This window comes from Pteropus medius, unplaced genomic scaffold, assembly GCF_902729225.1.
Source record: "Pteropus medius unplaced genomic scaffold, Ma_sr-lr_union100, whole genome shotgun sequence".
Classification (NCBI taxonomy): Eukaryota; Metazoa; Chordata; class Mammalia; order Chiroptera; family Pteropodidae; genus Pteropus; species Pteropus medius.
Window position 1 is genome coordinate 10,435,153 of NW_024350319.1, and position 14,292 is coordinate 10,449,444.

Genomic DNA, 14,292 nt, shown 5'->3' on the forward strand with positions numbered 1-14,292 from the left:
AGTGTAGAGAACAGATTGTGACTACATTGGGTGGTATTCTGTATAATCCCTGAGTTACATGAGGTAACAAAAGCTGAGGACAAGAGACACCTGTGAGGCAGCATGTGAAAAACTGATCTAGAAATGAGGAGCCATGAAGCCCAGTCCCAACTCTGTCATAGTGTAGTTCTGGGACCTTGAAAGGAACCGGAAAGCCAAGAAAGGAAAGGAAAGAACTAGGGGTCCCAGGCCTTTCCAGAACCTTGCAGAGAGGAATTTCTAACCATGTTGTGCTACCTCGCTTCCTAGATTGGAAACCCTCACCTGGTGATCTGTATGGACTGCTCGGCAGACACCATGACCAATCGCCTTCTCCAGAGGAGCCAGAGCAGCCTGTGCACAGACAACACCACCACCATCGCCAAGCGCCTTGAAACCTACTACCGAGCATCCATCCCCGTGATTGCCTACTATGAGACGAAAACACAGATACATAAGGTAAATCATTTCCCTTCCTCCTTCCAAATGAGCCAGTTAATCATTTTTTATAAGAAATGAGAAAAAAACTAGAACATTTTTAGTTAAGGGATCTGGGAATTAGAGGTGCATGTAGCTGCACAATTTGGGCCAAAGTATGGATCCCTTACCCTCTTCACTTTTGTATCAGTCAAAATTAAATATTTGTCATCATATGGACCATGAAATCTTATCATACAGTTTTTACAGGTGCCGTTATAATTACTGAAAACAACTTCTTTTTCCAAAAAGAGAAAGAGGGGAAGGGAGGGAGGAAGGCATGGCTGAGGCATAAGTTCTGCCTTCTAGACCTCAGTTGAATGAGGTTATCTAGAAATAATCTAGATATTTCTAGAAATTCTACTCAGTTGAAAGGTCTCTTCTAGATCCAAGATTCAATGACTTTGAATTTCTAGATTTTTACACAATTCATAATTGGCAGTTGGCTCCTTTACCTCAATTTCTTGCGAAAACTAATGTTCTTTTAAAAAGTACTGTATGGTGTCAAGAAAGGAGGTAATTAGCTAAAACAATGAAGATACTGTGGGGAAACGTGTAGTATCAATTTCATGATCACAAATGATAATCCGTGCTGAGTCACTATTAATTTCATGAATTTGGGAGAACTACCTGACCTCCATTCATTCACTCATTTAATAAACATGTATCAAGCATCTCCTATGGATCATTCGTTGCCATAGTGATTTGGATGCAGATGATAAGATGCAGTTCTTGCCTGCTAGAGCTTAGGGTTTTAGCAGGGAAGATAGACAAACCTGTGATCACAATATGGGGTCAAAGCGAGCACAGAGTGATTTCTGAGGATCCTTTAACCCAGACTAAAAGGAAAGGAAAGGCATTGAGGAAGGTCAACTAAGTTGATCCTTGAGGTGGAGGTGAGGGGATACTGTGAGGGGAGCAGGGTATGCCACATGGAAGGAGCCCCAAGTGAAAAAGGTCAGGAGGGACAAGGAACTCAGCTTGGCTGTGAGAAAAAATGCCAAAGAAAAGAGGGACAAGAGTTGGGGCTGGAGAGGCAAGCAAGAGACAGGTCACGATGGACCTTATGTAGGAGCAAGAAACTGTCCTGTGCATGATGGGAACCACTGAAGTGGGCAGACATGATCAGGGTTTTAATTTAGAACCCTGTAACCTTATAGAGAACAGATCCCAAGCAGGCACGGCTAGGAGAACACTGAGAGGCTGGGCCAGTATTCCAAGAACAAAGTCCTGAGGCCCCAAAGCAGAATAGCTCTGAGACTGAACATCTACTTTCTGCTCTTCACAGTAAGTTAACAGGAGACATCAAACCATAAGTAACAAACTTGTCTCTGAGGCAGCTATATTAATAATTCCTTGGGGAAAACAACAGGTAATGAATTCTTCTTACCTTCTAAACCTGTTCATGGTCCACTTCCTAAAGTCTAAGAACTTAGCCCTGGGTATAGGAGCCTGAAAAGTATCCCTTGATTTAATGCAGGGATGTCAAATATGTGGCACGAGAGCCACACCGCCCAACTTCCATATCCGTGGTAGACATTGTTAATCCATCGTCGCACTCTTTCTTGCAGTACCCGGATGTGGCCTCAATATATTTGTTAGCATAGCACTCCAGGCAGCTATTACCAATTAATAGAACTTGATATGCGAGATGAAACCTATTTGCTGTGCTTCTTGTAACCTCTGGTTGCCACATAAAATAAAGACTTAGTTCTTTAAAAACAAGCAAAAAGGGCATTATATAACAGCAGGGGCTTAAGAATTCAGGGTTACCAAGGCCTTTCTAAGATTAGTGATTTCCACCCTTTGTGCAGCCTGGAACACATACAGAAATTATCCAGACAGAAGAGAATTTCTTCTACTTCCAAGATTTGTAGAGGTGAGAAAGTCCCTAAGTAATTCAGAGTTTAACGACTTTTGGAGTCAGAAAATCCCTTTCTTCTCTGTCTTGTATTATTCCAATCTAAATTCTACACACACAAATGATTGGCACATGGATACAGAGCTAGCAGAGTTTTCAGATAAATCCGAGTTCTGGAATCCTCCTTAGAAATATCTGAGTTACTTGGCAAGGAAGTTCCATTTGGCTCATCTCTTCAGCTTCCCCTGCACTTTGGAGATGCTGGCAGCTGGGCCTGTGGTGAGGTAACATTTATGATCCACTCCACAAGTATTTAAAACCACTCCAGCCTTGACTACAGAGCAGTGTAGGCTCCAGCCCTCAGGACTCCCAGAGAGCTTTTCAGAGAGGCTGCTTTATCCCACAGCCTCTGCCCAGGGCTGTCCTCTACCAACTAGCTGCAGAAATGAATGAGCTTCCTCCCCACATGTCATAGAGACCAGTAGGGGAGAGTGCTGGGCCCAGGGAAGTGAGAATTGTTTACAGGTGTCCCATGGGAGTTGCCAGCAACTGAGGCTACAGAAGGGGGACTGGAGGAAAAGCAGGGGAGAGAGACAAGCTTGGTTTTCATTGAAGAAAGGGAAAGCCTCTGTCCCTTCTCTCTCTGGCCTCTGGGCTCCTGCCTGATCTTGCAACAGCTTTACCTCTCCCTGGATTCCAAGTGACAATTTGTGTCTTGTTCCTGTAATGTTCTTTGGATTGTTAGCACCTTCTTCCTGTCTCATTGGTTTATTGAACCCAAAGCAGGGCTGTTCGCCATCCACATGGGCTCCCGAATCATTTAAGGCAGGGGTCCCCAACTCCCCGGCCACAAACCGGCACCAGTCTGTGGCCTGTGAGGAACCGGGCTGCACAGCAGGAGGTGAGTGGCCCACGAGCCAGAGAAGCTTCATCTGTATTTGCAGATACACCTCAGTGGTAGCATCACCACTTCAGCTCCACCTCGGATCATCAGGCATTAGATTCCCATAAGAGCACCGGTTCCTGGGGCCAAAAAATTTGAGGACAGCTGACTTAAGGAGTTTTCTTAAAACTAGTTCACAAACTGTGGTAACACAGTTCAAGAAGCAAGCGAGACAAATTAGTAGCTTACCTAGGAATTAGAGCCACACCATGTCCAACCCAGAAAGAGACCACCCTCCACAAGCACTTCCTTCAGGCTTCAATGTTGCCCAGTAATGCTTATGGTGAATTCATCAGCTGACACCCCTGCCTAATGGCAGTCAGCCCTTTGGCCCACAGCTAGCTGAAAAAAGTGCAGTAAAATTTCAAACAAAGGTAATAAAAAAGCAAAGCAGAATTCATACAGCCACTGCCTTAGTCTTTATGTTCTTATTCAGCCATCATCATACAATAAAGTTAGAACTTCTTGTAACTTAAACCAAGGGTTAGAGACATGTGATAAAAATGGATCTCCTGAGTTTCCAGCTGTTTCCCCACCCTTCCCTGCTCTCATAAAGGCAGCTTTGCTCTGCATCTGAGAAAGAGTTAGAACAGAACTTTTCTCCATTCCACTCCCTCTCTCACTGCCTCAGTGCAGACATCAGTAACCAGCTGTGGCCCTTCTTTCCTACCCAATCCGGACGCTGTCTCAGTGTCACTGTTGAAACTTTCTCAACACAGCAGCACCATAATCACACCCAATTCACTAGTGTGAACCCATAAGAGGAAGCTTTTTTTCACTTGAGAGAGAATTTATTATTGAAAAAATAATCGAAATGTAGCAAGTCAGAGTGAAAAGCACAATAACTGTCCAAAGAGTCCCTGGTGCCCAGGGAAAATACTGGCCTGGGTATCAGAAAGCCGGAGGCACAGCGGTGTGAATGAGCTTTGTGAACTTGGGTGGGTCACTTCACTGCTTAACCTCTCAGCTCTCCATCCTAAAATACAGTGGATGGATGCAACACGATCTCCTGGAATCCTCTGATTCTTGGAGGAAAAAAAATACATATTATTTTCCAGTCAATATAGAAAACTAGATTGTCCCTCCACTCAGAGGCAATCATTCTGGAGTTATTTCCTCCAAATCTTTTTTGCTATGAATTTCCAAAACATGACTGTGACCATAGGTGTATTACTTAGGACTCCTTGGTTGTAGGTAACAGGCATCAACTCCAACCAGCCTTAGCTGAAACATAGAACTCAATGATAAGGTTATGCAGCCCAAGGCTGAAACGCAGCAGGCCCAGGAAGGCCGTGAGATAAGGCTCCTTCCTCTCTGCTTCTCACATGTGTCTTCTCCTCTCTCTCAACCAGATTTCTCTCTTCCTCTGGCCCTGAAGCCAGAATATGGCCACCCTGCAACCTCTGCGTTCACATGTTACCACAACAGTTCCAAATTCCAGAGAGAAATTTTATGATTGGTCTTGCTTTGCTCAGGGTCTTCTCTCTGGTTCTTTAAGCTATGAACAGACAGATGGTCGTGTGGGGCTTTTTCATTTGTTCTATGGATATTTACTACACGTCAGATAGTATTCTTGGTCCTGGGGACACAGCAGTAAATAAGACAAAGTCACTAAAAAGAGAAAATCAGTAGACATGAAAATAAAAAAAAATTTTCTGATAGATTAAGCTCTATGTATAAAACAAAATAGAGTCAGTTGTCGAGGGTAGGTATTTTAGATGGGTGTTTAGAAAGTCTCAGAGGAGGGAGCATTAGAATTAAGACTTGACTGATATTAACAGAGTCACCTAGGACTCCTCTCGGAATTGGCTGGGGAACAAGGAATTCTCAGAAGAGAAAAGCTTGTTGTGAACTCTGGAGAAACCCCAGAAGTAGCTACCTTAAGTGGCATATACAGAATTGCATAAATTGATATTTAAAACCTCTCTTTAATCTAGAAAATTTAAGAGTCCAAAGATAAAAATTATTTGGAACTCTTGCACTTAAAGATAACTGCAAATGAACATTCTGATATATTTTCTTATATTTATTTTTTCTGTCTTTCATATACATTCTGATAATGGTATCATCAGCCCAGAAACACCCCAGGGCATAGATGAAGAGTGCCTGATAACACATGATATCTGTCCCTGCGTTATTTATTAATCTTAATCATTAAAAGAATAAAAAGAGAGACCAGTGACTCATTAAACATGTGTTTTATAGATGCAGAAAATGGCAACTCTGCTTTTGTAAAGAAGAAAATGTTTTTGTTTAACGGTTCTTCTGCTGCAGTGTCCCAGCTTCATAAATAGTTTAGCCATTTTTTAGTAAGTCCCAAAATACAACACTACCCATTATTGTTCTGGGTAGTCGTCTACCCGGGCAGGAGACTTCCTCAGAAGTGAGGGATGAAGAAAGAAAAACGCAGTTCCTGGTGCTGCCATGACAGGGTGAAAAGCAGGACATTCCACAAGGTCAGTTTCTCCCCTTGGAGGCAAAATCTAGCCGATAACCCTTGATTGACCAGATTCCTAAATCGGGAGTCTAACACAAGTATAGGAAACCCCAAAATTTCTTCCATACCTTGAGTTCTCTGTACTTGAAATCTTAATTTTGATTCTTCTTTCAGTTGGCTAAAGTAACTCCGGCTAATTTTAATTCAATTTCTCTGTGAATATCCAAGAATGTTGTTATAAGTGGCTTTATACACAAATGACAGTTTCACTGGATATAAAATTTAGGTCATAATATTTTTTGACATAAAATCAATAAACATTGCTACACTGTTTACAGGTATTTAGTGTTAGTGTTGTGGAGAAAAGGCAGAGACAAATTTGCAAGTAAATTTTTTCAAATGATATCTTTAAAGAAAAATTTTTTTATTCGATCCCAGATTTCAGCACCAAAAAATATATATTTTTTAAAAATTATTCCATGTATCTTAAATTTGCATCCAGATGTAAGTCTGCTTCCATGGGTTTTTCACTGGCATAGACACATCGTTTTTAACCCAAGAAAGTTTTCTGTTATTATTCTTTGATTGTATTTTTATGTACCGCTGTTCCTTGTTTTTCCTCAGAATTCCTCAAAAACACAAAAAATTCTTAGACCCCACCCACATTCTTCTTTCATACCACCTCTGTCCAATAGAAGTATAAGGTGAGCCACATATGTCATTTAAAATTTTCTAGTAGCCACATTTTAAGAAATAAAAAGAAACGGGTAACGCTAATTTTATGAAGTCTGACTGGTGTGTATTTTACAGTGAAAGAACATCTCAATTCAGAGTAGCCACGTTTCAAGTGCTCAACAGTGACATGTGACAGTGACTTTTGTATTGGAGAGCACAGTTATATATCTATAACCCATTCTATTATTTTCATTTTTTTGCTATCTACTTTCTAGGAAAAATCCCAAATTTGACTTTCTCATTACCAATTCAACTTTTCACACCCTCCTTCCTACTCTCTAGCTACTAACATTGATTTTAATTCTCATGAATATTTTTTGTTTACCTTAGCATCCTGCAGATTCACAGGATGTGCAGAGTATCATTAATCTCATTTCTGTTCCCTTGAGTACTGATGGCACTCACAACTGCTCACACACAGATCTTACATTGGAAGGCACACTGAGGCACACAGCTCCTCCTCCCCTAATGTGGAATTGCAGGGCTGAGGCTCGCTAAGCAAGGACCCCTACCACTCTTCCATTCGATTTCTCCCAGGACTCTTTCTGCTTGCCCTTCTTACACCAGGATCAGTAGTTTGGGATGCGTCCTCCCTCTCCTCAGTTGTTCTTTTGGTAATTAGATATAGAAAAAGGCGTCCTGGTGGGGCATAGGGAAAACAGCTCGTGTCTGAAAGTCATGGCCATGTAGCAGAAGGATGCCTGCTTTTCTGCCATTTTCTAAGTCAGGAGCAGATAATGGAATCTAGTTCCATTAGCAATAGGTAACAATATGATTTTTCAGACTTTTTGTGACTATTTCTCTTTTCCTCGGTCTCCATGGGTATTTTTAGTGAGAATTTGGGCGAGGCTATATTAAGGGATACTAGCCAGATCACCATGCCCCAGAAGGTAAGGGAGGTGTGTGTGTTTGGTAGTGGTGGGGGCGGATTTCGCTTGAGATTCTGTGAAGCTCAAATAGGCTAAATAGAGGAAAGCATCAGCAGATGATTCAGTGGTCTTCGCTGTGTTAAAATAGTCGTGTTCATGTTGGTGCCTGGGATTAGATTTATTTTAAAGGATTTTTTTTAAATTACTAAAGTAATAAATGCTCACTATAATAAATGAAGAGTAAAGGTATCTATATATTTTTTAACAAACCAAGAATGCTCCTTCCAACCTTACTCTCCTCAAATAACCAGTGTGAGCAATCTGTGTGTCTTTCTATCCCCTCCCCTCCTCCTCCCCGTACCCCTCTCCCTCTCCTCTCTGTCACCTGGACCTATCTGCCCTGTATAAGCACACACGCACCCCGCTATGGTAGAGAGTTCTTTGAAACATCTGAAAGTCAGTACATATCACAATAATGTTTTCTTTTTAATAGTTATGTAGTATTTCATTATTTTGGATATTCTGTAGTTTATTGAACCAGTTTGTTCCCAGTAGGGCTGTATTTGTCTACTAGTAATAACTCTGCAGTAAGTACACACCCTTACTTAAGCCTTTGTTTCTAGTGGAAATGCTGCTGAGCTACTTTAAGCAGAGGCTTTTTTTTTTAACCCATTCATTTCCACTTCCCTTTCTCTCCACGTGGCCTGAGATGAGTTCTTTGAATATAGAACAGCTTTGGGATTTCCTAGTCCCTGGATGTTTGGCCCCTCTTATAATGCCCCTCCTCAGCCAAGTTTACCTCTTAGTTCTGAGTCTTAAGCCTTTCCAGATCCAACCCGGACCAGCTTGGGGCTGAGCACCACTAACACCCTGGATCTGGAGACAACCCTTCCTCCACACTGCCTAAAAAGGAAGGTACATGAGGGAGAAAGGGACTTCCAGGAGCCCTAAGGTTCTGTCCTCTCACTTGACAAACGAGCCATAAATCTTCCATCTGTCTCTGAGAGACTTACGGAATCCATTTTTATTACTTCGCTTGAAATAGTCTTCTCTCCACCTCCTTCCTTCCTGATCGTCAGGCCTTCTCTAGATTCCTGCAAAGAGCTTTTGATTTGGTGCAATATTCTTTGCACCCCTGTGGTCCCGTTGAAATAAGTTGTGTGCAGGGCTTGTTTGTATCCTCCCAGAACAGCAGGCAGAAGAGAACTCCAGACTTTTGGACACTTCCTTGCACATTCTTGATTTTCTTCCTCTGTGGTTTTTTTTTTTTTAATCACATGGCAGGCTTTGTCCCGGCCCATCTCAGGGCATCCCTTTCACTGGGTGTCACTTTAACTCAGCACCTCTCCACAAGCCACTGCCTTGGATTCTTCCAGCAGAGAACTGGTGCTGTTCCACCTAAGGTCCTTGGCATATTCAGATATTTAGGGAGCGTCTTTAATGTCCAAGCCATTTAATGTGCATAATGCTGGTCATTCAAAGAGGAAAAGAGACCCATGAAACTCTGCACTCACAGGAAGGTGGTAGATAGTGTAACAGTATTCACAGAATGTTTCAGGTCTTTTGGAGTACAGAGCTAGGGCCTGGAAAGGTAAGTAGAGGTTTCAGAGAGAAGAGGACATTTGAGCTGGGTCCTAAGGGATGAGTACAAGTTTATGACAGACGGAGAGGGGACAAAGGCACTGACACATAAAGAGCCCAATAATGTTAGCACAAGGTGTAATGCCAAACAGATGAATTAAAGTAGTGGCAGACCAGACTAAAAAGCAAGGTTGAGGCAAGTCTGTGAAGGGCCTTGAATTCATTTATTCGTTCATTCATTCATTCCTCCTATATTCAGTAAATTTTCCAGACCAATATTGTCCAATATGGGCCACATATGTAATTTAAAATTTTTTAGTAGTCACATTAACAACAACAAAGAAAGTATTAAGAAACAAATGAAATTAATTTAATAATACACTTATTTAACCTAACATATTCTAAGTATTATTTCAACATGTAATCGTAAAAAAAATTGAGATGTTTTTACATTCTTTTTAAAATATGTCTTCGATTCTTAAGTATATCTCAATTAATATGCTAAATTTTCATCAGAAATTCTAGAATTGTATTTGTATGTCATAGAATTTATGGTTGAAAAGGCAGATTTCACATACCCAAGTTGTTTCAACATATATTTGAATTTTCTAGTAACTGAGTTAAATACCAGTTTTAAAAGTTAGACTAATTTTAATTATATAATATTAAAAATTCTGTTTCCTCAGTTGTACTAGCCACCTTTCAAGTGTTCAGAAGCCACCTGTGGCTGCTGTATTTCTAGGCTACCCTAGGAAATGTTCACTAAATACTGCAGGTAATGGAAGGAACCATTTTAAACAGGAAAACGACTGATCAGATATGTTTTAGGGAGGTCAATTTGAGAAAGGATAGATTTTTCATGTCTGCGAAAAGATCTATTAGTCAGATTTAAATTTCAGACAGAACTGGGAGGAAGAGGAGAAAGAAGGAAAGATAGGACCACATAACAGTTTAAAGGGACAAATTCACTTTGAGGAAATGCTTGTATACTTTGGAAAGCCCAACGTGCAGAGAAGCCATAAATGTGCAGATTATCATCCATCCTCCAGTTGATCCTAAAGCTTGCCCTTAAAGCTCTCTGGAGTAAAGGTATGTATAGTCCTTATTTCTAAGGCCTTGAGAATGAGGAGAAATATGTGGCCTGACCGAATACGTGAAACGATGACTCCCTAGGAGCAGTCTTTACATAACCCTAACTTTTGAAAAATGCAACTAATGATTGTCCCCAGATGGTGCACAGGTGCTGCCCATTAAGAGCTTTGCCTTGGCTGAGCCACCGCAGCTTTCCTCTAGCAGTGAGGGATCCCTGCAGCGTGAGGCTCCGTCTGGTTTAACGGAGGACAAGATTAGAAGAGGAAGAAGGTGGCACACACAATAATCATAAAGCACTCTGGGACAGCTTGGGTTTGTCCCAGAAGCCCCATGGTGCCAATATATGAAAAACAAAACTAAAACTCAAGCAATGTTTTGAACAATGAGGGAAAATTCAGGAAAAATAGGTCTGGGCAGCCAACTGTTTTATGGTTTCAAATTCACAGAACTACAGAGGAAGAGTAGATAAAATGTGCAATTCCCAAAGTGGTGGGACTACTTTCCTAATTTAGCAATCTGTTCCACTGACTGATGGCAAATATTATCACTGCCTGCTCTCCTTTGAGAAGTCAGGTGAAAACTCAAAAATTTAATCATATTTCCTGGTATTAGCTTTTAGTTTTTTATTAAAAAAATATTTTTTGTATACTGATCAGAACATTACTTACTGCACAATTTTTTTATCCAGTTTCAGACCAAAAAGGGTAACTTCTTAAAGTCAGAAGCAAATCTGCTTACCTAGCTTTTAATTAAATAATTAAAACCTCATACATTCTGACCTTGCTGATTCAGACCTGGAGATCTTTTAGGAAAAAGACATCGTGAAGCTTATTTTTCCTAACCATGGGAAAAGACAGTTGCTGCAAAATAATATTATAAACATTGATTATAGAGCAAAAACTTACTATATGTTGGAAGACACTTTATTTTCAAGTTTGCACAATTGCTGAGGAAGACCCCTTCACACAAAACAATCAATATGCTAATTACACAGCATTCTTATCTGTTCACTAAGGATGTTTAACACTAACACCTTGTTAGCTGGTGTAAATTAGCTAAATTTGCAAGCAATGCGAATAGTTCCTGTAGCTTAGAAAGTACTTAGTAAACTGTTTTTTTCCATTTCCTTTGAGCTACACAGTTACATATAAAAATATAAAAGCCACTTACTGTTCTAAAATATTCTCCATGTGAGAATAGATGAGCAGGGAGAATTCACTTTGAGGAAATGTCCAGGTAACCTGTGAAGAACTGAGGGAGAAATTGGAGAGCAGACAGAAGGCTTTGGCCCCACCCAGTTCAGCTAGGCTCTCTTTTGTTTCATAAAAGTCCAATCTGCACCTTTCCCAGCACATATACACCACTACTACCACAGATACACACACACACATATGTACACACACATTATATATACATATTTTTTAAGTTGCCTCACTGCTTATAAATTTTTATTCTCAGAACTTTAATTCTTGGGCCTAACAAGGGTTGGCAGATAGCCTCACAGATCTCCCACTCACTCAAATCAAAGGCTGCTTTTGTCATCTAGAAAGCCAGATTATTGGATTTTGTCTTACAGTCTCCTCACGCCCTTGGGCTCCACAGAAGCATACACCACAGTGACCCTGGCTGAGTGGCAACGAGAAGCTTTAATTAAATAAATAAATCCCCGTATTTAAGCTACAAAACAAAGTGAAGAGTTTGGTTTTAGATGGAAATAGAAGCGGGAAAGGGTCCAGCTAAAGCCTTTCACCTCCCAGCTGTGAGAAAACCAAGTTTCACCCTTCAGGCGCTTATGCTCAGGTGCTTACGCTCATTAGCCCTTGTTTCTGAAACCTACTAAATTGCTCGGTTTTTATAGGAGAGAATCCCATATCCTTCCATAAAGTCCAGATTGTGGGTCAGAAAATGGGCTCCAGGAAGTGCATTTCTGCCCCACAACAGCTCGATTCTGTGAAATGTGGAAATAAGGATACATTCTTTCATTTGACTTTTATTTGCCTACCTGTCTAGAGCCAGACACTGAGGGTGCAGTGCTGATTGTGACCTTGTCCCCGCAGTCTCCCACCTAGCTGGGCAGCTAGATACGGGATAATGGTGGGTTATATCTGGCCAAGAAGTAAAAAGTTGAACATCACAGTGAATTACAAGTTGTTTTTGTTCAAAGAGCCATTAGTTCATTGTGATGATAAAAGGGAGAAAGTAATACAATGGACTGAAAGGTTGTAATGAACAAATGTGTTTTCATCGGCATCTAAAAGAAATTCTGGATAATGGTCAAACCAAATTATGTGAATCCAGCACTGGATTACATTCAACAAACAAGTTATCGATTACAAACAATTAAGAAAAATAGAGAGGACATAATCGCTGTTCTTTTTAAATGTTTTTATATGAATAATTTATCAGTGTTAATAGAGACATGATAGGAGATAAAAATGGGAAATACAGACATGGGTTTCTTTTGGAAGGAAGAAAAGCATGTAACGTTGAGGAGTGTTGGCTAGAGAAGAATAGGTTGGAGGAGGGACCTATTTCAGGGCCAGTTAGGAAAGGGCTTGTTAAGTGAGTTAAATGCAAGGAACTAGTAAGAGTTCAGCAAGACAACGTGGACAACAGATAAAAAGAAAGACTGCAAAATATCAACCACCTTATGAAAACTAGAGAGGTCCCAGGACACAGCTGGGGTTTGTCCAAATGAAGCAGAGGATATAATCCAGTTGAAAGTCCCACTTCAGGCAGCCCTCCATTAGGTAATTATAATGAGAATACTTACATGCAAATGAAATAGAAAGTAACTTGGGGTCAATCTCTAGTCCAATTAGCTTCCTTTTCTGGGGAAGATCTGGAGTGGACTTTGGGAAATGTTTGTGCCAAGAACAAAGCATTGGATACTAGGACAGAGAACTTACTTTACCATAAAAGAGCCAGTTGTACTGGTGACGACTGAGGCCCCAAGAGGATGAGTGGCTAGTTCAAGTCCTGAAGCTCACTGGGGACAGTACCAGGTATCATCACTCCTAATACAGTGCTCTTTGCCTTATGTGTCAGTTTTGCAATTCTTTTCAATTATTAAACATTTTAATGTACCTGTTTGATTATATCAACCCATTTCTTAAAAACTCTTATGTGACTCCTCAGTAATCGCATGTAAGAGTATACAAACGTCTTTATAGTCAACCTCTGCTTACCATTCCAACTCCACCCCTCGCTACTCCCACCAAATTCAACCATCCAGCCATTTTGAACTGTTGGATATAGTATAATATAGTCCACAGACGCAGACTTTGGAATCAGAGATATGGATTTAAACCAGGTCTCTGCTACTTACTTAGCTGTGTGACCTTAGGAAATTTAATTCATCTTCCATGGCCTTGGTTTCATCATCTGTGAAATGGGGATAACATCTGTCTCCTAAGACCATTGTTAGAATTACCCAATTGTCTAAAAGGGAGGGAGGGAGTGAGAGTAGGAGCTAGAAAGGGAGGGTGTCCAGTATGGAGTGAGGGAGTGAGGAGGGAGGGAAGAAGGAATGTAGCTAGCAAGAAAAGGAAGCAATGAAGTTAGGGTGGTAATAACTTGTTTAAAAAGATTTAAAAAAAAAAAGTAAGAAGCACTATATGCTCATTAGTAGTGGTAAAGTTTATTATTTTAAATGACAATTACTTTCCTCAGAAGCTTCCGTGACAATGATTGTGTAAGGTATTCCTTTATCAATAGCTCCTACCTTACCTCATAATAGTGTAAATTCCTGCTAATTGTTTGTCTCTGCCCTTGAGCTCTGAGATCCAGGAAGGCAGGTCGGTTCAGTCTTATTCAACTTGGTATCTCCAGAACATAATACATTGCTCCACCTAGGAAATGTTTGTTGGTTGGAAGGAAAAGTAAGGTTGAGATACAGCCATAGGCAAGGTACTGAGGGATATAAACAGGACAGAGGCAAAGTCCCTGCCCCTCCAATAGAGACTAGAAGCCAGGGAGACAAAAAAGTTGAAGATGGCAATCTTTGATTCTCTTATAATGATCCAGTATCTCGCATTGAGTTGGGGGTGGTGTGGAGGGTAGGGAAAACAATGTTTTCATTTTTTCCTTTTCTTAGATATACATGCAGGAATGCATAAAATATGTTGTTTGAATTTTAAACGAACACCATAATCACCACGTAAGAAATCTTGAAGAATCCCAGAAGCTCCCTCATGTCTCTCCTGCTCACATCTTCCTTCCTCTCCCCAAGTAGTAACCACTATCTTTTTATAATTACTTCCTTGTTTCTCTTTATTTT

General features: G+C 40.6%; 1 protein-coding gene across 3 annotated transcripts in view; it reads left to right on the forward strand.

Moving 5' to 3' along the window:
• AK5 (adenylate kinase 5) overlaps positions 1-14,292 on the forward strand; it is a 195,426-nt gene that overhangs the window by 177,913 nt on the left and 3,221 nt on the right. For 2 of the 3 annotated variants that reach the window (XM_039838642.1, XM_039838640.1), the window contains exon 13: positions 289-477. In XM_039838642.1, the coding sequence (XP_039694576.1) occupies positions 289-477 (189 nt within the window). Of the gene's footprint in view, positions 1-288; positions 478-2,309; positions 2,375-14,292 lie in introns of all 3 variants that reach the window. The other variant, XM_039838641.1, reaches the window with a different exon arrangement.